Source organism: Rhopilema esculentum, chromosome 3 (assembly GCF_057945365.1).
Source record: "Rhopilema esculentum isolate cy_ngs chromosome 3, ASM5794536v1, whole genome shotgun sequence".
Taxonomy (NCBI): Eukaryota; Metazoa; Cnidaria; class Scyphozoa; order Rhizostomeae; family Rhizostomatidae; genus Rhopilema; species Rhopilema esculentum.
In genome coordinates, this window is record NC_142817.1 from 4224663 (window position 1) to 4248919 (window position 24257).

The window sequence follows — 24257 nt, forward strand, 5'->3', positions numbered from 1 at the left end:
AACGATTTGTGCATCTTCTTCAATTTCGCATTGTGCCTGTGTGTATAATATCAAAGTGAACGTCGCTGATCGATTGATGACGAGGCAAAGCGCGAGACCGAGGCAATGCGCGGGACCGAGGCAATGCGCGAGACCGAGCCACAGCTTTTGGAAAGCTTAGTATTTCAGAGGCACAGCGACGTAATTATCTGTTCGTGCTTTTACCATGCTATAAGCATAAGCTGCAAGTTTTAAGGTTGACGCAGCTGTCAATTTTGCACTGAATGTCAAACACCGACTGCTCTTGGAAGCACCATTCTGTCCTCATGTTGTCCAAAATTCATTAAAATTTGAGGCAGAGTTTCATTTTGAACATTTCAAGAAACAACCATCTGTCAAAACTTTTTCAACTGCATACTTATTCTCGTTATCCCCTTAAATAATTGATACTCGAGAAAGTGTGATTGAGTGCTTGAATTTTTCCAATTGTTAATTGGGATTTTGTCAGCTGACAAAACTTAAGAAAGTCACATATCTGTAAATGACCAACAAAGCACCCCAGCCAGATCAGGCTGTTTTTGAGCTAATACTTATCAAGTTGGGACGCTTCTTAAAACAAGCACAAGCAGCTACACATTTGGAAAAGGTTGCAATTCCGTTTAATTTTTACAATGATGTTTATTACACCTGAGTTCCGTTTGGTACATTCCGACCAACATGGTGAAACAATTTAAAAAGCGTCTCACATTGACAATTTCTTAATTCAGTTGCAGTAATAACCAAATTGTATCTGCTTCCGACATTTACAGTGTCAATGCGTTGGCCTCTAGAAAATAGCTCGAATGTGTGTGCATTTATGATCTGAGGAAATAGCTCACAATCGAAAGGAAAGTTGAATTTATTGAAATACTTCAAGCTTTTTAGCAAGGAAAATCAAGGGATTAAAAGTAACTTTATTTTTTTTGTAGGACCCAGTTCCAACGCCAAATAGAATAAATTGATGGCTGAGTAGACTTGCGGATCACATTGGCCGGTATCTGAAAGAACGCCGCTGGTCTGTCCAGTTTCAGTAATCCCTCAACGAACATTGCTGACTCAAAATAGCTTCTGGGCAGAATTAATTATCTGGTATTAATTTTTCATAAAAAATGAGAGGCATGAGTTTTATCAGATAAGTGATACTGCACGAATGGAACAAACATCCTACACGCATTACACATTTTCTTCTGAAAGGGATTAACAGTGCCTCAAAATATTGTAAGCGATATGTTAAGGGTACTGTCGGCATTGCAATCGCCTGTGTAATTAAGAAGAATTTTGTCGTCATTGTTCATCACTTTTGCGTAGTCTGTATGCAAAATGCTTGCTCTTTAATTTGATTATTCAATAGAGCTGTAGTTTGAATAATGTTCTTCAGCAACAGTAATTTCAAGGATTAATGCAAGGCAGCTGCCGATAAAAGGGGGTGTGGATGAAATGCAGTAGTCCTTGAACTTGATGAGGTGCTGGAAGGTCCAAAACAAATATCAGAGTAGCCAAGATACATACACCGGATCAATGCGATGTGATTGCAAAAATGGGAGCATTACTTTTTCAAACCTGTTGAGTACGGTTATAAATCAAATACAAACGATGTAAGTACAATTTTAGTAATCTTACTGCTTTGTTGTATCTGCAAATAGCGAAAACAGGTGATTTGCGCAACGAAGGCCGTTTGTCCAAATACAGAGCCAACTTGTGCTAAAAAGCAGAGATTTTAAAGATTGGCAAAGATAATTCTCCTTGACTGCTTCTCACAGCCTGCACGGAAGGAGAGCGCAGCATTCTTGTCGCTCTGAACTAATATTTATCTCTCAACTGGGCAAACTCCTGCGCGAAGAAACTGGAGGCAGTGCGAACTGAAGACCGTTTGGTCATGATATAAACCGCCTAGAATCTGACTGCAAAGTTGTTGACAAAATTGTCTTCAATCGTGACAAATCTTCTTTTAGATTTTTGTATTACTCGATTATTTATCAATTCCATTTAGCGCAACAAGAAGATTCGACAGCTATAACAAACTAGATTGCGGACGAAATACTGCTTATTTAGATGATAACTTTCGCAAAGCTGCTCATGTTGTGCTAAGACAACTGAAATGTCAATATCGGAAAGCAGCAAATCATGAAAGTGTTGACTTTTTCTATGTCGTCATTATTTGCGAGACGGTAAGGAAGACAGGTACGAGTGAAGGAGGGATCAAAAACATCATAATAACACATCTGCCTTGTGAAGCCACGGTTCTTAGCCTGCAAATCAAATTAATTTGCATTTCCCTACGAACTGGAGGACAAAGTGGAGAATCAGAACAGTTACCGATGAGGATAAATGTGTGGAAAAAACTGTGAAACAGATTCTTCAAAACTGTGACCCGCATTAATATTTTAGCAGAATATTCTTTTGTCGGCGCATAAAACTTAGAATATGCATTAAACACGTCGCTATTTGCTGTTTCAATGTTATTCTTTTCAAAACTGACATGCTGTTTGCTAGATTTAAAGAAACGATCGAGATCTCAACGTTTTCTGCCTAAGAGATTTTTGTAGGCATCGGGCATTTCTGTGGTGACTATTGTTATTGTGGAAAATGGCCGGAACAGAGACGTCGGACCTCCAGGATAGCATCTCACAAGCTGATTTATCAAGCATGGTGATGAACCTGAATAGCACATTACATAAATGGAGCAATACCACTGCTGCCTGGAATAATTCAGATCTTATCGGATTGATTTCGAGTGGCATTATCAACAATACAATGTCATTGACCAACAACACGATTCCAAGGCGAAGGGGCTTGACATTTGACCCTGAATATCACGTAACATGGCTGTGTTTTGCTTGTGGGATAATACTTGCAAATACGTTGGTTTTCTTCGTTTTTAAGTCCGACAAGAAACTACTGAAGAGGACGCCGGCTAACAATTTGCTGTTAAGCCTGGCTGTAAATGATTTCCTTACAGGCATAGCCAGTCTGCTTCAGGTGCTACCTTACTTGAAACAACAGGTTTTCCTCTACGGAGGGCTCATGAGACAGTACAACATAGGCCTAGACGTATCCATTACCATACTGTCAGTTAACAGTGTTATTCATCTTTGTTTGCTGGCAGCAGAGCGCTATCTTTCGATATTCTACGCTCTTCAATTTAAAGGTTTGGTTACAACACGTAGGGTTCGTTATTTCATAATCTCAGCTTGGTCAATATCATGCATCATAGCCGTCGTTCAGTTTATTTGGATTTGGAGCAAAAATCACAAAATCCTGTTTTACTACACGGTTATAATCACAGTAACTTTTGCTTTCGCTCCCCTCATTCTACTTGCAGTTGCCTACGTCAGAATGTTTCTAATGTGCAAGAAACTGATTCGTGAAGCACCTGACAATCTGCTGGCAAGAAGAAACACAGTCAACAAAGAATTGAAGATCCTTTTTATGTATTTCATGATGTATCTCGTATTCATCGTGTTATGTGTGCCTTTCTTCAGTATACGGCTCGCGTTGGATCTGAAAATGATGATCGGACTGAAAATGGTGCTTGATGTTCCCAACCAAGTAATCGAAACGTTTGTCCTAGCACGTTATCTTGCTTCCGGTGTTAACCCGTTCATCTACACCCTGTATAAGCAAGACTTCAGGCGTACTGTCAGAGCTTCTTTCCTCTTTACGTTCTTTTGCAAGCATTGTCACGACACTGCTCAAGTACCAAATGGAGAAGGAAATGAAACATGCACCAAGGAGATCTTCGCCTCGTTTGGAACGCATCTGACAACGCTAAAGAAGGCTGGCTCCGAAACTGGCCTAGTTGATATGGCGCCACAGACTAAACCATTTCTGGCTAAGAAAGACCACGTTTCAACTAATGGAAACCATAGGCTAACAGTCCACCAATCCACAAGGCTATGATTTAGCTGAACCTATGGATTACTCACTGTATTTACGATGTCGTGTTTTAATCTAAAAAATATAAAAAGATAATGCCTAAAATAAACTAACCAATTAGGATGATGTTACTGGGTAATCATCACTTTTATGGGCAACGGAGCTGATTTCGTCCAACGGCCTATGACAAAACTTTCAGAAATGACAATATAATAACTTGAAATTTAAATTCAAAGCTCACTCTGTAAGATCAGTTGGGTATTGATTTGATGAGCCAACTGTTGATCAACTTATTGACATCAATGTTCAAACAATAAAGAATTGTTTGATTGATCTATACGGTTGGAACGATGACATCACTATGAATGATCATTTTCAGTCCTTCGAAGATGCATTCAATCATTTGATCAAACAGGAACTGTGAAAGACATGCGTTCGGAGATAAATTGTTTCTCTGCGTTGTGAGATAAGCCGTTTCTCTGTTGCCTAAATTAATTGCGAACATTACTGCTTCGGTAAATGTCTCCGGCTAATCGGACATCACATTTCCATAGTAAAGTTATGCCACCATTACAGAGAAACATTAAAATAACGCGACTGCTAAATCATGGTGGGAATCTTAGTTCAGCCACAACATCTGTTCCTATTTGTATTTAACTTATCTTATTGACAATTTTTCCGTCAAGTTAACTAGGTTTTGTATCGTAAAATACGAAATTTACTTTCACGGCGTTTCATAATCTATGGTAGTTTTAGGGTAATTAATCTTAACTTGATAACAAAAACTTGTCTTGTATTTAAAATGTATTAAACGGGCTCAGGATTTTTTGCTGTTTCAAGCAACGTTTGAGTATTTCATTTTTAATGCTAGGCCAACAAAAATGGTTGTAATTTGAATGTTAAACATTCTGTTGATTGTACATATAAAATATTTACTTGTAATATTGCTGGGCTCAACGTTAATTAGTTAAACCTGCAGAGCAAGAACTGCAGACTAAGAACATAAAGGCCAAAGTTTTGGGAATAAAGAGTCTTCTATATAAGCACCATAATGATAAAGTATGATTCATTTCAGACTGTTTAAACAAATCATAGTGGGCTTGATGTAGTTATGCTAGTTCTACTATTTAAGGGCGCGTTGTATGTTGAATGCAGTGATGCATTTTCTCGCTGAATTTCGGTGGTCACTTGAATTCTCATTGCTTGCATTAATCAACAGGCTATTGTTTATCTTCTAATCGGCAACGTGGCACTTATTCTTCAAAGTTTCTCAACTTTTAGAAATTTTGGCGGTACAAAATTGGCAAATGGCTTTGAAAAAAGCAAACACTATACAATATACTTAAAGCCTTTTCTTCTGGCAGTCCTCGGAGTATGAACCGTTAGAATAAGTACCCGAAAGTACAAAATGCAAAAGATGTACCCAGCTGTGTTTTCGGACCCAGTTATGAAAGTATACATTCATTATATTTTTCATCTTGTGCGTTCAGACCCTTATTCAGTGTGTCTGGCAAAAAAGCTTTTAGGATGTTGTAAAATGTTTGCTTATTTAAAAGCCATTCTCTACAGTAAATGTGCACAAAAGCTATTGTTTGTGTACATAGTTGACTAACGAGACATAGTGAGCTACACGCCGATTTATACGTTGCCTAATGTCAGAACGGCATTGCTAAGTAAGAGAAACAAACAGTGAAGTCCAGACCATCAATCATCATATGCATTGACGTTTATACAGCTTGTGATTTCATCAAAGCACAAATGGTCATTGTGATTATAGAACACACCTCGTAGATTTCCTTAATCCTAATCCAAGACCAAAAGAGAAATAGTGTTTGGCGTTTGGGCTCATTTACAAAGCTGGAAATTTGCTTTAAGCCGCTCTATCATGTTTGCATAAACCCAAACAAAGACTGGAATGTTTTTCAGATGGAAAGGCATTATGCACGCTGTTTGTTTAAGGAGAATTTCTCATCTGGATAGAGGTTGTTACTTATAAACACCATATGTTTATTGTAAGCTAGGATTTCCATTTGAAATAGAAATATGGAGGAGCACAAATTCCCTTAAATAGTCCCGATCTTCTGCAGATTTGGGAAATAAAATGTAAACTAACTTGATTTTCACATTTTTAAAAAAATCAAGAATTGACGTAAGAGGTTTGGCGCCATTTTCCCTAAGACAGTAATTTAGGGATTCAAAAGTGAAGCATTCATGGACTTATAACTAATCTAGTCGCATCCTTATTATCAAAATAATCTTTAAGGGGTTAGCTTTCAGGGTAGGAACGAAGGTTCTTGGCTTTAATTAAGAAATTTTTGGCTAGGCAAATCCCTCCATTTTAAGTGGAGGTAGCCTGTATTGACTGAAAAACTAATGAAACTGTAGATAATCGACTGATCTGCAAGATAATTCCAGGTTAAAGCTTGTCTGTGGTTTTAGCGCTGCCTTTAGCTAGGCCTAGCTGTAGCTTGCAGCATTTTAATCTACCATGACAACTGTGCTTTGATGCCGCATAGATCGTGGCAAAATATTCTATCTTGATCAAGGTCATAAATTTAGTCGTGTCTACAATGTGAGGACCCAGTGGCTTTCGAAAATCTTGCTCAATAGCTATCAATCGGTTATTGAGAATCCTAATGTTCTATCTTCCATGATTCGTTGCGATCTGAAGAGAGGTTGCATCAGGTGATTCAGTGAACATGCTGATAACATGAACGAAAAAACAAAACTTGAATGGATTGTAAGCAAACCAAAATTGACTAGAACATCATTTGCTTTTCTGACCAAATAACATACTTGGTTATTAAAAATGTTCTGTCATGTTGTAATGTACAGTTAAGATCTTTAATGATTAGATAAAAACCATCACGATCAGTGGGTTTATTGCCTGCACATCTCGGAAACCTTCCGTCAAATTTTTCAAACCTTGCCAAACCTCGCACAACTGCGCCCAACCTCGCCCAACCTCACCCTACCTCGCCCTATATTGCTGGAAACCTTTTCTACATTGCTGAAATTTTCCATGTAACGAGGATTCATTTCACAGTTGCCATTTTAACGCGATACACCCAAAGAGGGTGATGGGAATTTTCATTGACCGGGAAAATCAAGATTTTTAGGGACACATCAATTTTAATGCCGATTGTCATCATTTATAATATGTTGGAAATGAATGTCGCGGAGGCAGCGTGGGGCCTTACTTCACTTGCTTTTTCCCAAATCTGATGTAACAAATGATGAAAGCTTTAAAAAAAGACAAATCCAAGAGGCCCATATGAAATTTTTTAAGGGGCCTATTGGGAAATTTCCCGAATCCCGGTGGGCGACCAAGCCCCTGATACATGCTAACTGTACATTTTAAAGGACCTATTTGTCTTTTCCACGTGTGCTTATCTTCAGAGCGGAGCTGATATGCATAAACACTAACCAGTCGCTCGGATTGATTCAGGCCGCAACATCTGATACATTGATAACTCATATGCATACATTGAATTTTTTGTGCCGTAGGAGTCCATGCATACCTCCTAACAATTCCAACCTCTTGAACTTGAAGATACATCTAAGAATGTTTCATAAACCTGTTTATTCAAGACGATGTCTTAATAAGTAAAGTGCAACATTTAAGCAAAGTAAATACATTTTAAGAATTTTCTGTATTCAGATGTGGTGAGCCGTTTTTTCGGGCTCTCATTTTACTTGTAAAGTTAGCTGTCACTTCCTCCTTACGAAGCACTAGATATCTCTGGTCTTTGGCAATTGCGAATTGCGATCAGTCATCGGTTAATCAAATCATTATAATCAACCGAATCATTGCTCGATTGCTGAAATCAATCACGCCAGTACATTTTTTCTTGATCGTCGATTGCATATCATAACCAGTCAAGAGAATAACGCACGTAGATCGACGCACCGATCATGTACAGTGTATATTACGTTTTATATAATAGCTAGTGATAGTTAGTGATTCAACTTATTATGTTTTTCGATTTAGTTATCTAACAGATTGTAAATAAAGGTAATGGTGTATCTGAGAATAAAAACTCTTGTGGGAATGAATCTTTGTTTTTTATCAAGACTGTGTCATTTAATAGGGAATAACAGCATTTTATTGTGTATCTTAGACGCCGTTTACATGATCTAATATCAAATAGAATCGGATCAATGTACTGAATGGGGATAAACACGAAACCTCGTTGGGATGGGACCAAGACGGATCCACTCAGCAGTTCTATGCATTATAGATCTTGTGTTTACGCAAGGCAATCTGGGTAGACTAAGTTGGCTTTCAAAGAAGAATTCAGCCACCCCCTTTAATTAAGCAATGTCAGTTGACTACAAAATGGCGTGGTATATTAGAAAGTCAATGATGATATTTGCCTGAAATGCTACCATTATTTCCGTAAAAATAGAAAAAGCTGTATGGCTCCAATTATTGGAGGCTTCAGGTGTTTTTAGCAAGTACTGTACAAAATACGAAAGGCATTGAAGCAAGCAAGCATAAAATAATCCAGTAAGGTTAAGAAAATGGGAACATGCACTGCAGATACTTTACACAACAGGCCCACGCCACCGAGAGAGGGGCAGGGTGGCCATAGCCTCCCTACTTTTTTCCGAAACAATTGATTACCAGGCTGTAATAAAAGATGAAAGAAGCCTTGACCCCCCCCCCCCACGTTTGTTAGCCTCCCCCTCCCCTACGTTAAACTTTGTGGCCTGGGCCCGGACCTAGACTGAACGGCAGGCTTCAGAGACAATTTAGGATCTCCACGTTACCTGACTATTTAGGATCTCCAGACCTCTCAAGATTCAGTTATTTTCTGTGCTGGTGTCATGTCCTAGGCACAGATTTGCACATCGTGCTTGTTTTGATAAGGCTATAATTCAGCCCACTAAGAGCCTTTACATACCACGAAAATCAAGAATTTGATTCAATCACAAACTCATTTATGGCAAAGGAAAATCCAATTCTTTAAGAAATTGTATTTTATCAAAAAAATATCTGTACTTTGGGACGTTTTGTTTTTGTGGGAATCGTAAAATATAAGCAAATTATTTGCAAAGCGTAACGAAAAATAGTTTATCCATAAATGCGATAGTAAGTTGTTTCACATCGATGCCCAGTGCCTAGGTAGTGTCTCCGTTGCTGCAAGCATCTCTGTTGCTGCATGTATACTTTTTTGCATTGCAAGAAACTGTAAAGGATTTACAATATACGATTGTGTTTCAATCGATAGAACGAAACTTTGCCGCGTCTTTAAGAATCTTGTGAGCAGGTGCTCTTGAGCCTAAGGTGCAAATAGGTAAAAGAAACTTTCATGGTCGATATCATGATCAGCAAACAAGGGCAGACTTATTAATTATTTCTTTCTATTTGATAGTACACATTCAAATTTGGAAAAGACGTCCTTTTCAAAAGGTTGAGAGAACTAAAATCGTGTTCAGTCTTGACCACTGTTTGACAATCTTAGCAACTTATCTCTAAATTTTTGCAAAAGTAGCTCTAAATAATACCTATAGCTACAACTACAACACAAGTAATTTTCTTTTTGCAGAAACTGTTCTAAAATCTAACCCCCTCCTATTCCAAAAAAATATGTTTTCCTTTCATTACAAATTGTTGGGTTCCACTATTAAGGCTTTGACTTTTGTTAAACATGATATCGCGACTTCTTGTTCAGTAATCCATGTTAGTTTCTTATGGACAGGTTTCATCCAAGTCTCTGTCTTGTTTTTACCACAATACTGCCTTTACTTCTGCAAAACAAACAGCCATTTCCCTGCTCTCATAAACAAGATCACAATTTGCTTACAATACAGTGCATCAATTTTTAAAATCCAAAACCCTAGAAACATTTGAACGGTGCGTGATTATAACAGGGATCTTGATTATTAGACAACAAGAAAAACCGGTAAGCCATTTACGGGAATGAATAGAAAGCACTTAAGCACCTTTAACATCGGCAGTGATTTCTGCACAGCAAACATTTTTACAATCCGTACAGTAATCCTCTTGTATGTAAGTGAATCGTTGGTTCGAGTGTTGAATCTTTTACAAGACATAAAAAATAGCTTGTTTATCCTGTGAGATTCTTTGAGTTCGATGTTCAAGATTTTGTAAGAGGGTTAAAACATGAGTTTTGAGCCATTGCAGCAATAATGAACTGATTGATTGTATTTTAGGGGTGGCAGGAATTGCAAAAAATTCCAGATTCAGCGTTGCTTCTGAAAAATAAGTAATAAAAAGGGTGGGTTTGGAAGAATAAGTTACTAAACTCCTGATGAAACAGGAGACATGAATAATGAAAAAAACATAGTGTCAGACCTTGACATACTGTTAATAAGACCTATAAAATTTATCTATTTGACCTATAACATACAGAAAAATTTGTCTAGATTTTTGTGATGATAGAGCACAATACTATATTTTTTTAAATTTCAAGACCATTCCTGTCAGATAGATCCTTAGCTTTGGCAACTTTGCTGTATCAAGAGAGGATACTAGCAGATCCAAGAGAGTGGTGCCAAGAATTATGATGACCATCTCTGATGATTGTGGACTACCTTAGGCCTTATGCCTAGGAAAAATTGCCTTCTCTCCCATTGCAGGTATTTTCCTATAAACTCTGTTATTTTTACGTTTATTAATCGTTTATTGTAGAAAAGCTACCCTGCTGAAAATTTCAACAAACAACTTGTCGTTTTATTTTGCAAAAATTAACTTGTCTTTCTCTACCAAATTTATTCTGCTTGTCCCCTTTTTCTGGCTCTAAGATCATTATGGAAAAAGAAGTGATGTGCTGGCTTTAGGTGGTCTCTTCTGCTGTTGAAATCAACTTACCACGCGCCAAAACAAAGAAAATGGTGGGACACAGAAAGTGATGAAATATATTGCTAATAGGTGATGACTCCTGTTTTCGCTTTAGAGCCACTCAATTCCTACAAGACAGTATAAAGTAAAAGACAAGGACTCTACTTAGGCAGTTCAAATTATAATTGCCTCGAGACACCTAACGTTGTATGATAATTCTGGACCGGGACCAAGGACTAGACCAGAACTGGCAGAATGTGACCGGACTTGAAGGCTTTTATGGCTGTTAAAAAAGTCCCCTTTTCGAGAATATTCAGTATTTATAAAGCCTAAAAACTGATGTTTGGTGTTGTGTCGTGGAAACTTCTCCTTGGACAATTGACTCGTACTCGTACCATGCCAATTGGAGGTATTGCTGCACTTTTTACTTTTTCTGTGTTTTGCAGATCAGCCATTGGTCCTTGGAGAGTTCCGTTGAATAAAAAGTGCTGTTTTTCACAATTGAGGAATGGCAGGGTGCAGTTCCAACAGAGCAGTTTTTAACGTGGCTCAAATTGTAAAGATTTCGAGTGGAAAGGTAAGAAGAAGGCCAATACGTAGTTTAAGCATGGACAACAAACTTGTTGTGAATAAGGAGAAGCAGTTCGTGAGCATTAGTTTAGAAGTTCATTAATTTTTGCTTGTTTGTCACATTCTTAACTTTGTGTTTGAATAGGTCATGCCTTGTGTTGCTTAGAGTTAACATAATTTTCGTTTAGTTGCCATATCGCTATTTAAGGGGAATCGTAAGTAGGTATTTTTAATGTAAAAAGTCTCAACTATTTTTGTCCAGGATTGCCACCTTCTGGCCGCTTCTCGTCATTTAGCACTCAAGGGAAGATTTTGCTTACCAACCTCCTCCAACATTTTGCCAGAACAGGAAACTTTCGCTGCACATTTGTATAGAGGTATAAGGACCTTTTACGATTCAGAAATATTGGAAGCTTTCAGCCTTTATTACTGACTTTCTGACGGAGAGTACTAGGGACAAAATCATCAAAGCGCTGGGGAACAAAGCCCCCTTTTCGCTGAGCGCTGCAACCATTTCCATGCATCGGGCCTCAGTCAAGTTTACACATCGTTCCTTGAGCTCCTCACGCACTGCTTAAACTATAGACAATACTGTGGCATGATTTTGACTGGAAGATTGCAGCTGCTTCACGACTGTTTACTGGGTTTAGAATGTCCACCAGCAAGCAATTTACAAAACTTAACATCTTATTTTCCTCATCCTCTTCGAGCCAATACAGCAATCCTTTGCCAAAGTTGCTGTATTCGCATTTAAGACTCAATGATCTTGACTTTGAATCAGTTTTCAGCGCTTGTTTTTGCAATATTCTATATTTCTGTAGGCTCACTCAAGAATTGCATGTTTTAAACATAACAGAACATTCCTACTTCGACAGCTCCTGATTAAAGGAGTGCGTGTCTAGATACTGCAATATTGCCCCCAAAATTGTTATTGACATTATTTGTGATTTTGAAATGCTCTGACCAACGTGTTTCAGGCAGAAATTTAGGAAATGTTCTGAAAAGCGCCAAAGTACCGCCAAAGTAGCACCAAAGGAGCGCCATGTTTTTTGTCAGCTAACAGGTATTTTCAGCTCAAAGCACTATCTTAAGTCCTACATGGGTAATAAGAAACCCTAGTAGCCAATTTTGCTTCGGCCAGTATTAGTTAGCTTGACCCAGATTGTTGCGACATCAGTGGCGTAGTGTCCGGGTATTCAGGGTACTAAGTGAATACCCTGAGATCAAAATGAAGTGAAATTTTAGTAATCTAAAAATGCTTGGTGATAATTGTTTGTGACTAATTTTGTTGCCTTTCAATATGTTGGCTTCGGTACAGATTCAAAGTAACATGAAATTCACAGAAATAAAAACATAGTTAAAGTGTCTGGAAGCTGGGAATTTTGAGAGGGTAGTATCGCAAATCAAACTACTCAATGTCGTATGGAGATCAGTCACGAACACGCAGAGAATTCCCTAGACCAGGGGTTCTCAAGTATTTCGAGTGCCTGGCCAGAAAAACATGTAGATTTTTTCGTGGGCCAATGATTTTTCATTTTATTGTTACCATGCTTTATTAGAGATAAAGATAGACCGGTCAACTATTTTTTATTCATAAAATCTTTCCAGTGTGCTTATTTTCAGAAAGTAAGTCTTGGAAAGGTGGCTGACAGAAGGGAACGAGGGAGGCAGTACTGACTTTGAAGGACATGGTGCTGGCTAGATGCTGGTGGGATTGGCTCAATGTGCATTACACGTCTAGTGTGGTGGAATTGCGATTTTACCCGGACAAAAATAATAAAAAGCTGTAATTTGGCACAGAGGTTCCATACGATACTGGGAATAACCAGAAAAAACCACATAAATTGGACATTGAGAATTCGTGATTTGGGCAAATCCTATATGGCGCACTGATCAGCAGGGGTTCAAATTTTGATGTCGCTAAAACCACATTGTATGTACACATTCTGAAAGACAGTTTCATGCTGAACAACTTTTATTCAACACACATGCCCTTACAATGTGGAAATAAGTACTTTCTGGTAAAAATAGCAGAAAGGGGGCAACTGGGCAATAGAATGTATACAGTGGTGGCGCCAGAGGGGGCTAGGGCGCTACAGTCCCTCCATCGGAAGCATCTAGCCCCCCTATCGGAAGATATTTTAGGCTATTGTCAGAGCAAATTTGACAAAATAGCGTACGAAAACTACATATTATAGTCAATTTAGCCCCCTTGTTGGAAGCTCCAACCCCTCTGTCGGAAGATTTCTGGCGCCACCTCTGAATGTATATAAGTTTATTTATGAACAACTTATATATTAACAAAATCAAAACATGCGATGATGAAATCCTATCCAACAAGGATCAGGTTAAGAATCCCGCTAAACATTTTGAAATTTCTGCAATCCGTGTATTATTTTGAGAAAATCTGCGTCCGGCAAGTGTGTAGAATTCCCTCGTTTCGTTGATAAATTGCCAGATTTCCGCAATCTACGACTTGGAAGTTATCTCTTTTTCTGGTAAAGAAGGGCATAAAGGGAATATTACTGGCCCAGCATCAAGCTGTAGTTTTGTGCAGCCATTTTGAATTTGCACTGAATTTGGCAGTGTTTTTTACGTCTTAGTAACAAAAATTACTAAGATGGAGGATGTCAATGAAAAAATTTGAAAAACTAACAGAATTGAAATCTTAATCTTTAAATTAGTTTGTAATGAAAAAATCATGTTGTTTGGACGGTTCGGTCGCGAGTTACTTTGTTTTGAATATTTAGATATTTTTATTAGATTTGATCGGAATTTGCTGCTGCAGTGAAACAATTTCACTAGAGTCAGCCCGGGCTGAGTGGGCACGGGTTGAGTCAGCCCGGGCTGAGTGGGCCCGGGTTGAGTCAGCCCGGGCTGAGTGGGCCTGGGTTGAGTCAGCCCGGGCTGAGTGGGCCCGGGCTGAGTGGACCAGGATTGAGTCAGCCCGGGCTGAGTGGACCAGGGCTGAGTAGGCCCGGGTTGAGTCAGCCCGGGTTGAGTCAGCCCGGGTTGAGTCAGCCCGGGTTGAATCAGCCCGGGCTGAGTGGGTATTTTCATACTTTATCTTATTCACACACTTAATGATTTTGCATCGATAGAATTTGCGATATCAAATGAAAATATCGAGCAAGAGGATCAGCCATTTTTTCCTCACGCTTTCTGTTTTTGCCCAATCACCACTAAATTTTCATATTCTAAGGGTACGTATGTTAAATAAAAGTTATTCAGCATGAAATCATCTTTCAAAAGATGTTAATACTATGTGGTTCTAGCAACATTAAAATTTTGAACCACTTCTGATCAGTGCGCCATTATGGTATTTGCCCAAAGAAGGGATTCCCAATGTCCAATTGATAGAGCTTTTTTTCTGGTCATTTCCAACTTAGTATAGAACATCTGTGCCAAATTACAGCTTTATATTATTTTTATCCGGGTTAGACCGTTTTTGTATCTAATTCCACTACAATATTTCGCTCAGTGGAAAGTAGGCTTTGATCACCATTATGTTGATGTGCAGTTATGTGCTCACTATCTTCAATGCTGCCTTTGGTAAAAGGGCTTGGAATTCATTCCACAAAGTATTAACAGCTGCATGTAATTCCCTACGTGAATATTTTCGACATTCTCTGTCAGCATGTTGCATGAAAGTGTCATTTGTAGTTGTTTCCAGTTATTTCCTCTTTCAGGATATAAAGTAAGGAATTCAACAACAGCTACTGTGACATTAAGTGAGCACTTTTTATCGTTTATACCGATTGAAGAATATCATAGTACCCTAAGTTAGCAAAACCAAGGAACTAAAATAAGTGGACACGGTGGTGGATTTTTTTTAAAACGCCATTACTTTTATCTGTTTTAAAAAATTCTGCGTCTACGGAAGAAGAAAACTAAGAAGAAGATAAAGATTAAGAGAAGAAGAAACTTTTCTTACGTGAATATGAACCTTTTTTAAGTTTAAAAATATCTTAGAATATCCTTTAAATTGTTGTAGCCTCGGTTCCAGCCTTTCAGCCAACGAAAAGGGCGGGAATTAACAACATGGTGTTCCATTGCACGAGGCGGCCATGGACGAAGGTCGAGATTGCAGTTTCATTCCCTTGTTCTTATCGACCAATCTTGGACACATCTATTCACAATTAACTTAAACGCAAAATGCTATATAGTACGAAGAATGCTGCTCTGGTAAGGATTTAAAAGAGGGCGCTTGCGACACGAGCTTGGTATCATCATGAAGAAAATCTCAGCAATTTCGTTGCGGTATGTTGCCAACTTATTTTCTCACCTTATTATTTTTGGCAAAGTGGCATTTGTGCAAATTATGGTATTTTTAATGCCGGTAGTTGATTATGAAAAGGGAACCCAAAACGCAACCTGCAAACTGGCATTTGTGGCTAAGGTTGCCAGGGTGCGAGGTTCAAACCAGTTCACTGAGAAGCGCGAAGCAGCATCACATTTCGACTGACTCTTTTTTTCTAACAGTTCCTTTATTATTGCATTAAGAGGGAAAATTGGAATAGCAATTGAGGAAGGCCGGTTCTTTACATTAAATTTCTGCTTATACTGCATCATGCACTGGTCCTAAACTTTATGTTGCTGGAAATGGTTGACATAGAATGTCCAATGTAAGAAAATTATCTACCAAATGTTACAACCTACCTTGCAGCTTAAAATCAGCAGTAACATTTATGTTTTTAGTTACTAAGAGACATTTTGTTACATTTTGCATATATTTAGCTGTAATAACTAAATTTTGTCATTGGCTAGCAGTTTGATTCTTGAAAGACAACAAATTCACTGAGGTTACACTTTTACCCCTACAAAAACCCAACAATAGTTCATGGCCTAACCATAGTTTGCAATGGTCCTACCATGGTTGAGCCATGATTCTGACAAGTTCTGACCACGATTAGTGACAATGGTTGATCAATGAAAAAAGATTTTGCCTGCAATGAACTTAACTTGTTTGTTCTTTGAGAATAATTATTCTGGACTGTGTAAGAAGTTACCCTAAATAGAAAAAAAAAGAAAATAGAACAATTTTCTGTATTTGTTATCATTTTACCATGAATGACTAGGTCAAAGCCTGACCATTGCTGTCCCATTGCTGAACCATGGTTAGTTCCAGTGTGGAATCCATGTAGCTAATGCTGGAGACATCCGGCATAGACTAACAATTTTTATTGTCTTTCTATTGTTTTCTTGGCTATGTTGGGTGTGAGCTTCACATGGATTCCACCCTGGTTCATTTCTCAACTGACTTTTCACAAAATGGCAAAAAGCTCTCACATTGAATAGTTTAATTTCACTAGTTTTGTTTTGTGGACACATTTCCTTGTTCCTTGAGTCATAAAAGATTAAGTTTTTTTTCAATTTGAAAGGTTTTATGAATATTTAGCCTGACAATTGTTGGCAAAATTTTTGAACTTTTTTGTAGGTCCATGGTCATGGATTTTTTCAAAAACCACTAAGTCTATATTTTCAAAATATCAGCATAGAATTCACTGTAACTACACAAAATGGTGTTCGAAATGTACATTAAGGGTTTTAGTTTGTTTCAAGCAAAAAAATTTTTTTAAAAAATTTCATAATATTTGTGCTTTCTTGTAAGTCCGGTGTCATGGATTTTTTCAAAAATCACTAAGTCCTTATTTTTATAATATCAGCATAGAATTCACTTTAACTACCCAAAATGGTGTTTGCAATGTACATTAAGACTTTTTCAAGCAGTTTTTAGTTTGTTTCAAGCAAAAAAAATTTAAAAAATTTCAAAATTTTTGAACTTTTTTGAAGGTCTTGTGTCATGGATTTTTCCAAAAATCACTCAGTCCTTATTTTCAAAATATAAGTAAAAATTTCACCGAAACTACCAGAAATGGTGTTTGGAACGTACATTAAGCCTTTTTAGGTCCTTTCGAGTAAAGAAATTTTTTGAAAAATTTCAAGGTCTTTGAACTTTTTGCAGGTTTGGGGTCATGGAATTTTCCAAAATCACTTAGTCCTTATTTTCAAAATATAAGCAAAAGTTTCACCGAAGCTACCCGAAATGGTGTTCGGAACGTACATTAAGGCTTCATAGGTCTTTTTGAGTAAAAAACGTTATTTTGAAAAATTTGAAAGTTTTTGAATTTTTTTTGCAGGTCCAGGGTCATTGATTATTTCAAAAATCACTCCGTCCTTATTTTCAAAATGTGAGCGTGAAAGTCACTGAAACTACCCGAAATGGTGTTTGGAACGTACATTAAGGCTTTTTAGTTTGTTTCGAGTAAAAAAAATTTTTAAAAAATTTCAAAATTTTTGAACTTTTTTCTGGTCTGGGGTCATGGATTTTTTCAAAAATCACTGAGGCCTTTTTTCCAAAATATAGGCATAAAATTCACTGAAGCTACCCAAAATTGTCTTCAGAACGTACATGGGCTGTGGTGTAATCTTTCTCATGCGACTAAGAAAGGTAGCATCGATAGATTCCAGATTTATTTTTTAGAGAACGTTGGTTTCAGATCTAGATTGCCAAAGAAAGACATTTCAACACTTTCATATTGTGCAAGTGTTCTTGGTCTCAGTTCGGATATGAACTTTTTGGTTTAATCGAATTTAATGAGGATTTTTTTGTGTTAAAACTATTTGTAAAGCAACAGTCTTTATACTTTTCAGTACTGATTTTCATCAGTGTCTATTGCCTATCTGCAGCCTTTCTTTCAGCCATAAGATTCTCATCTACTTTTTTGTTTAAGAAGAATATCTACTTGTTTTAAGTGTTTGATTTATTCCAGCATGGATCGATTTGGGCAAGGAATTCGTGGATTTTTCAATTTAATTGATCTCCCACCAACTATGCCTGTTCTTCTGCAACGTTGGCTCCGACAAAAGGCAACACGAAATTCAGAAAGCCGATTGAACTTCAGGTGAATATCTCTGTAGTTTAGTTTTTACACTTACAGGAGTGTTATGGCAGCGAGATTTTTAATAGCCGGGTTATTGGCTCTCTCACTTCTACAAGCTACTTTTTCCAATTTAGTTTTTAATTTTCTATGGGACAGATTCTCATTGTGAACAGGTGCTCTCATAATCTCAATCTGACAGAGCCTTAAGATTTTCAGCTTTTGTTTTGTATCATCTTTGGAGAGCTCTGTCTAATAATTCCCTGATCTGGCACGTGACTAATACGAAATCTAGCATTTTTATACCTCAAATGTCAATCCTAAAATAGAATACATTGTCTTATAATCCAATCACTCTCCTATGTAACGCTGATAGTCAAATTACTTACAGTTTCGGAAATGTTTTAAGATCTTCTCAGTTCACAATAAAAACAGAGAATGGCGAATTTCTGAATATTGCTTGATCCATTTTTAGGGAAATTGAAAACTGAAGCTCCTGGATAAGTGATGTTTACAGAAGATCTAGAATCGATCTTGAAAAGGTAGACATTAAATTGGATATGCCAGGTTTGTCGTTATTGTGAATCATGTTCATTTTGTTTTCAAAATTTGAAGTTCATTTTTTGTCGATGCCAAAGTTCGAACCATTCAATTTTGTATCTTTATTTCGTTATTCGTTAACGGGTGGGTAAGAGTTTTTTCATCATCTATCTGCTTAGGCTCAATGACACCTTTTTTATAAAGTTGCCTGGTGCTGCCATTAAGGTGCTCAAAAACATGTTTTGATAATGTTGCTAAACCCTCCAAATAAAGTCACACTCAATTTTCTCAGTATCTTCTGTGCCATTTTGGTTTTTACTGAAAAATATACCAAAAAAATTTCAAAACTTTTTGTAATTCTAGGCATCAAATGAACGATTTCCAGTTTGCTTTAAGGAATTGAGTGTATTTAAGAATGTGTCTTCTTGATCAAATCATTTATATCATAGTCCCTTAAATTCGAAGATTAACCGATTCGAAAGAAACCTTTTATTGTTACACACAAAGCCATCATTTTATGGACAGTTAAGCCAATATGCCTAAAATGTGTTTCATAAATTTGTTTAAGTTCACTGGTCGTTTGTGTCAAGACATGATCTAAGCCTTTGAAAACCGATTAGCGACCCTTCATATTACATAATTTCATTGTTTTTTTCACAGATCTTGGGCTGTTTCTGTCTGCTCCTTTCAGTGATTCAGCCGACATTTAAATGTAATAATTTTATGTTACATACTTTCGTAATATAATACGTTGATACTATTGATGCTGATGAAATGAAGACTTAAGAATTCACAATCTTTCTGGCGTTGTTTGTTCCCTTTCAAAGAAGGCGGCTTGGCCCCGTGCTTTCTGTAGAAATATGCTGAGAAATCGCTTGATTGTGGTGAATTTTGTACACATATTGTACATAAAGCAAATTAGGTGTCATAATAAGCACCTAGGCCTAAGCAAAAGTTCCTATGGTCCATAGGCTCTATGTTTGGTGCACCCTAGGTAATACTGCGCCACTGCTTACCCTTGTGTCTAATGCGGCCTTAATGTCATATTTGGTAAATTGCTACTACCTTCTTTCTCCCCTCCCTCGTTTGAAAATAGAAACCCTGCGCTATTATGACATAAGGTATCCTTTTCTTTGCAGCTGGGCTGAAGACCTTTGGTTGCATCACTTTCTGCCACAAGTTGAGAGATGTGTGGAGTAGCAGGTTGCCGAGACAACCAATTCTCAGCAGAAAGGTGCTTTTTTGCCGGGCTGCCCTTGCAAATTAGATATCGGCTAGGTTAGGATTAAATTTTTAAATATTTAAATCGACTCTACTAGACCTAAAGATGTCTGACCTGGAGGAATGTACTCATATTCCAGAGATTTTGTCGGTGGTCGAAACAAGGAGATTTCACGATACCCTCGCATGCCTAAAATTTCCGTAAATGCTTTCATCTAAAAATGGGTCTTAGAAATTTCAAAGAAGAAATGACCTGTCGTTCTCTGATTTCCCTGGTACAAAGCAACTCCTGTTTCGGATGCCACGGAGAAGGAAAGCAAACCGAATTCAAAGATGCATTGCAAAGATTATCTTAGGATTGTCAGATGAGAATTTGTAAAAATCTAAGGTAAGACGTTTATACTAACCAGTAGAAACCAGTAGCTGAAGTTGCTATCAATTTTCAAAGAAAACTTTTCATCTGTTGATATGTGTATCCACTTAGTTATACATGAGCTATGTTGATATATTGTACAATTTTACGTAGGAATTGCTTAAGTGTCTATTTTTCAGATTATTCAAATCCACCCTTACTCATTTAATAACATTTTAGGATAGTGGGGCTCCCTCCTCGATTAGTTCACCTATTGAGGAGGCTCCTCTTTTAAGTATTTCATTGCTTACAATTCATTTGTTCCTCTTTCAGTAACAGTAACTTGTCCTCATTCAGTAACATGACTTATATCTTTGTAGTTTTTTTTTCTTTTTCTGTCTGTATTGTCAATAATATTCTTGAATTGTATGTAATGGAATTTAAAATCTGAACTGAACTGAACTGAACTGAATACGTAGAAAAACAGACGCATATGTTAATCTCTTCTACGTGAGAACGAGCAGTGATGACTAGGCCAGCTGTTCATGAAACTGCCCAAATTTCAAGCTAGATTGGTCTAAATTTGATTCTAAACTATTAATGGGCAGAATTTGGAAAGAAATTATATTTTCCTGGGAAACAATATAGAAAGAGTATAACAAATTTATTGTTTTTGATAACATAAGATAATGATATATCCTGCCATGAAAGGTATATCCCGAACTAGAATGTTTTGCAAGATAATAGCCTCAATAATTATTTACATTACAATGATTTTACAAACAATGTTTAACAGGTCATGGCAAAAAATTGAAAAACCTGTGTAAGCGTAGTTCACAATTAGACCGTTCTTTACTTGCTCTAAAATTTTGCCAAATTGAGGTTTGTACTCTAACAAATTGGTTCTCATAAAAAAACAAGTAGGTTTTAGGAAAAGCCAGCTATTATGTAAAACAAATCAAATCAGAATATTAACTTCAAGATTTTTTGGCAAGAGAGCCGTTAGGTTTGGTAAAACAAACAAATTTGAGACTAGAAATAGCTAATTTAATGAGCTTTTAGATCCTTTTTTCTGAATAAAACCTTTCACAATTTCACTTTAAAGTTACAAACAACAAAATGGATCACTAGAGAAACAAAATGAACCAATTTTGACGTCAGAAACTATTTTCATGAAAAATTCTAAACAATTTTTTTCGAGAAACGTTTGTCTTAAAATAACTCGAAAATTCGGATGGAAACAAATTGAAAAGCTGATCAAAATCAAATCACCTTCAAACAAAAGTAATGAAAATAGATGACTAGAAAAGATGCATGCAACTACTGTGGCAGTATGTTGATAAAGATTTTTTCCTGGTTCGTTGAATTTACATCTAGAATAGAAGTCGTATTTTTTAAAGAAACTACGACATTTTAAAAGGAGTGATTTTTGCTGAAAAGGCAAGGCTAAAGGCTTAGAAAAATAGTCAAATTTTTCCAAAATTTTTATTCACTTAAAATCTGCTTAGTTTGCCTTTTAAATATCATCAGAGAAAACATGAATTTAACTTTGTTTAGGAATTGAAGTGATATTTTTTGAAAAACAACTATCTTTTAGACGGGTCAATTATTGATCAAAAAGTAAGGATATTGGCTAAAAATCGTTTTCAAGGAAATTTTAAGAATTTATATCATTAGAGGCTGTATTTAGCCTTTTAAAAGAAGTACTTTCCTTAGAAAACAGCAGTATTTTAGAACGATATAATAGATGGATCAGTCTGCATTCCTAGAAACTAATTAATGTGCTTTTTGGTCATTAGAATAACCAGACATTTACTTTTTAGATCTCCAATAAAAGTAATTTTTTCGAAAAAAACAACAAAAAATTGGATGGATTAATCTTGGTAACGATACATCATTAAGCAAATCGATCAATTTTTCAAACTTTTTTGTAATAGAAACTAGTTTATTTGCTTTAATACCATTAGAACAGAAACAAATTAAATGGAGTTCTCCAAAAAATTTTTTTCCTGAAAACAACGATATAATGGATAGACTTCAGAAAATCATCAAATTTTTCCAAAAATGTTTTTTCAAAAAACTTTTTATTTGCGTTATTATGATTAGAATAAACAGAAAATAACTTTAGTCTTTGATCTAATTAGAATTACCAGAAATTATCTTTAGTTCTTGAATAAATATCATTTTTTCTAAAAAACAACGATATCGTGGGTGGATCAGTTTTGGCACAAAAATAAGGCCATAAGCTTAGGAAAATCACCAAATTTTTCCAAAAATTTTTTTCTAAAAACATGTTAATTTACTTTAATATAATTAGAATAAATAGAAATTATCTTTAGTTCTTGTATAAATACCTTTTTTGGAAAAAACGATTTTATGCATGGATTAGTTTTGGCAAAAAAGTGCAACTATAGACCCAGGAAAATCATCAAATTATTCCAAAAATCTTTTTTCAAAAAACTTTTTAGTTTGCTTTATTATGATTAGAATAAACAGAAAATAACTTTAGTTGTTGAATAAATATCCTGTTCTCGAGAAAACAATGATATAACACATAGGTCAGTTTCGGTAAAAAAGTAAGACTATAGGCTAAGGAAAACCATCAAATTTAAAAAGAAATTGTTTCTAAAAACTTAATTATTTGCTTAACTATAATCAGAATAAAATAAATTAGCTTTAGCTCTTCAATAAATATCATTTTTTTTCAAAAAACAACGATATAACACAGGTCAGTTTCGGTAAAAAAAGTAAGGCTAAAAGCTTCGAAAAATCATCAAATTTCTCCAAAGATCTTTTTTTCTAAAAACTTTCTAATTTGCTTTTTTATTATTAGAATAAACAGCTAATTATCATGTATCCTGTTTCTGAGAAAACAACGATATAACATACATCAACAACAAAAATATAATAAATTTTCGTCGGATAAACTGCATCGAAGAAAATTTCATCAAAATATTTTTCCAAAATTTTGTCACGACGAAATTTTATGTAGTTAATGTAGGTCAGTTTGGGTAAAAAAGTAGGACAAAAATTTTCAAAAAAATTGTTTTTATAATCTTGTTAATTTGATTTAATCTAATTAGAATAAACAGGAATTAGCTAATTATCATGTATCCTGTTTCTGAGAAAACAACGATATAACATACATCAACAACAAAAATATAATAAATTTTCGTCGGATAAACTTCATCGAAGAAAATTTCATCAAAATATTTTTCCAAAATTTTGTCACGATGAAATTTTATGTAGTTAATGTAGGTCAGTTTGGGTAAAAAAGTAGGACAAAAATTTTCAAACAAATTGTTTTTATAATCTTGTTAATTTGATTTAATCTAATTAGAATAAACAGGAATTAGTTTTTTGTTCTTGGATAAATAGCTTTTTTGAAGAAAAAAAACGATAAAATGCATAGGTCAGTTTCGGTAAAAAAGTAAGACTATAGGCTTAAAAAAATCATCTAATTTTTCCAAAAAAAAATTCCTGGAAAGTTGTTAGTTTTCATTAACATAATTAGAATATACAGAAATTAACTTTGGTTCTAGAATAAAATCCTTTTTTCGAAAAAGCAACGATAAAATAGATAGATCAGTTTCGGTAAAAATGTAACAAAAAACTAGTCAATTTGCTCTAAGATCATTAGACTAAAAAGAAATTAAATAAAGTGCTTCAATGAAAATAATCGTTTTGAGAAAACATAGATATAATGCATGGAACAGTATTGGCAAAAAAGTAGGGCTATAGGTTTATGAAAATCATGAAAATTATCTATAAATCTTTTTCCTATAGACTAGTTTATTCGCTTTTATATAATTAGAATTGAAAGAAATTAACTTTGGTTCTTGAATGAATATCATTTTCTTGAAAAGACCAACGATATAATTGATGGATCAGTCTTCGTAAAAAAGTAAGGTTTATTGACTTAGGAAAAACAAGGAAATGCTTCAAAAAAATTTTTCCTAAAAATTAGTTAATTTGCTTCGATCTAATTAGA

The 24257-nt window shown here is 35.8% G+C and overlaps 1 protein-coding gene and 1 long non-coding RNA gene across 5 annotated transcripts in view; both read left to right on the plus strand.

Annotated features, from left to right (window-relative positions):
* The window catches only part of LOC135692952 (melanocyte-stimulating hormone receptor), a 28709-nt gene extending 20759 nt beyond the window's left edge, over window positions 1–7950 (plus strand). For both annotated transcript variants that reach the window (XM_065211312.2, XM_065211316.2), the window contains exon 2: window positions 948–7950. In XM_065211312.2, the coding sequence (XP_065067384.1) occupies window positions 2605–3918 (1314 nt within the window). In that variant the 5' untranslated portion in view covers window positions 948–2604 and the 3' untranslated portion in view covers window positions 3919–7950. The remainder of the gene's footprint in view (window positions 1–947) is intronic.
* Window positions 7951–15223: 7273 nt separating this feature from the next.
* On the plus strand, window positions 15224–23637 carry LOC135692685 (uncharacterized). 3 transcript variants are annotated; one of them, XR_016144454.1, is made up of 4 exons: window positions 15224–15532; window positions 17413–18177; window positions 18629–18720; window positions 19833–23637. It is a non-coding gene; the product is annotated as an uncharacterized LOC135692685 (long non-coding RNA). The 3 variants fall into 3 exon arrangements; XR_010516883.2 differs by having other exon boundaries at window positions 18046–18177; XR_016144453.1 differs by lacking the exon at window positions 19833–23637 and having other exon boundaries at window positions 18046–18177; window positions 18629–19811.
* The last annotated feature ends 620 nt before the right edge of the window (window positions 23638–24257 follow it).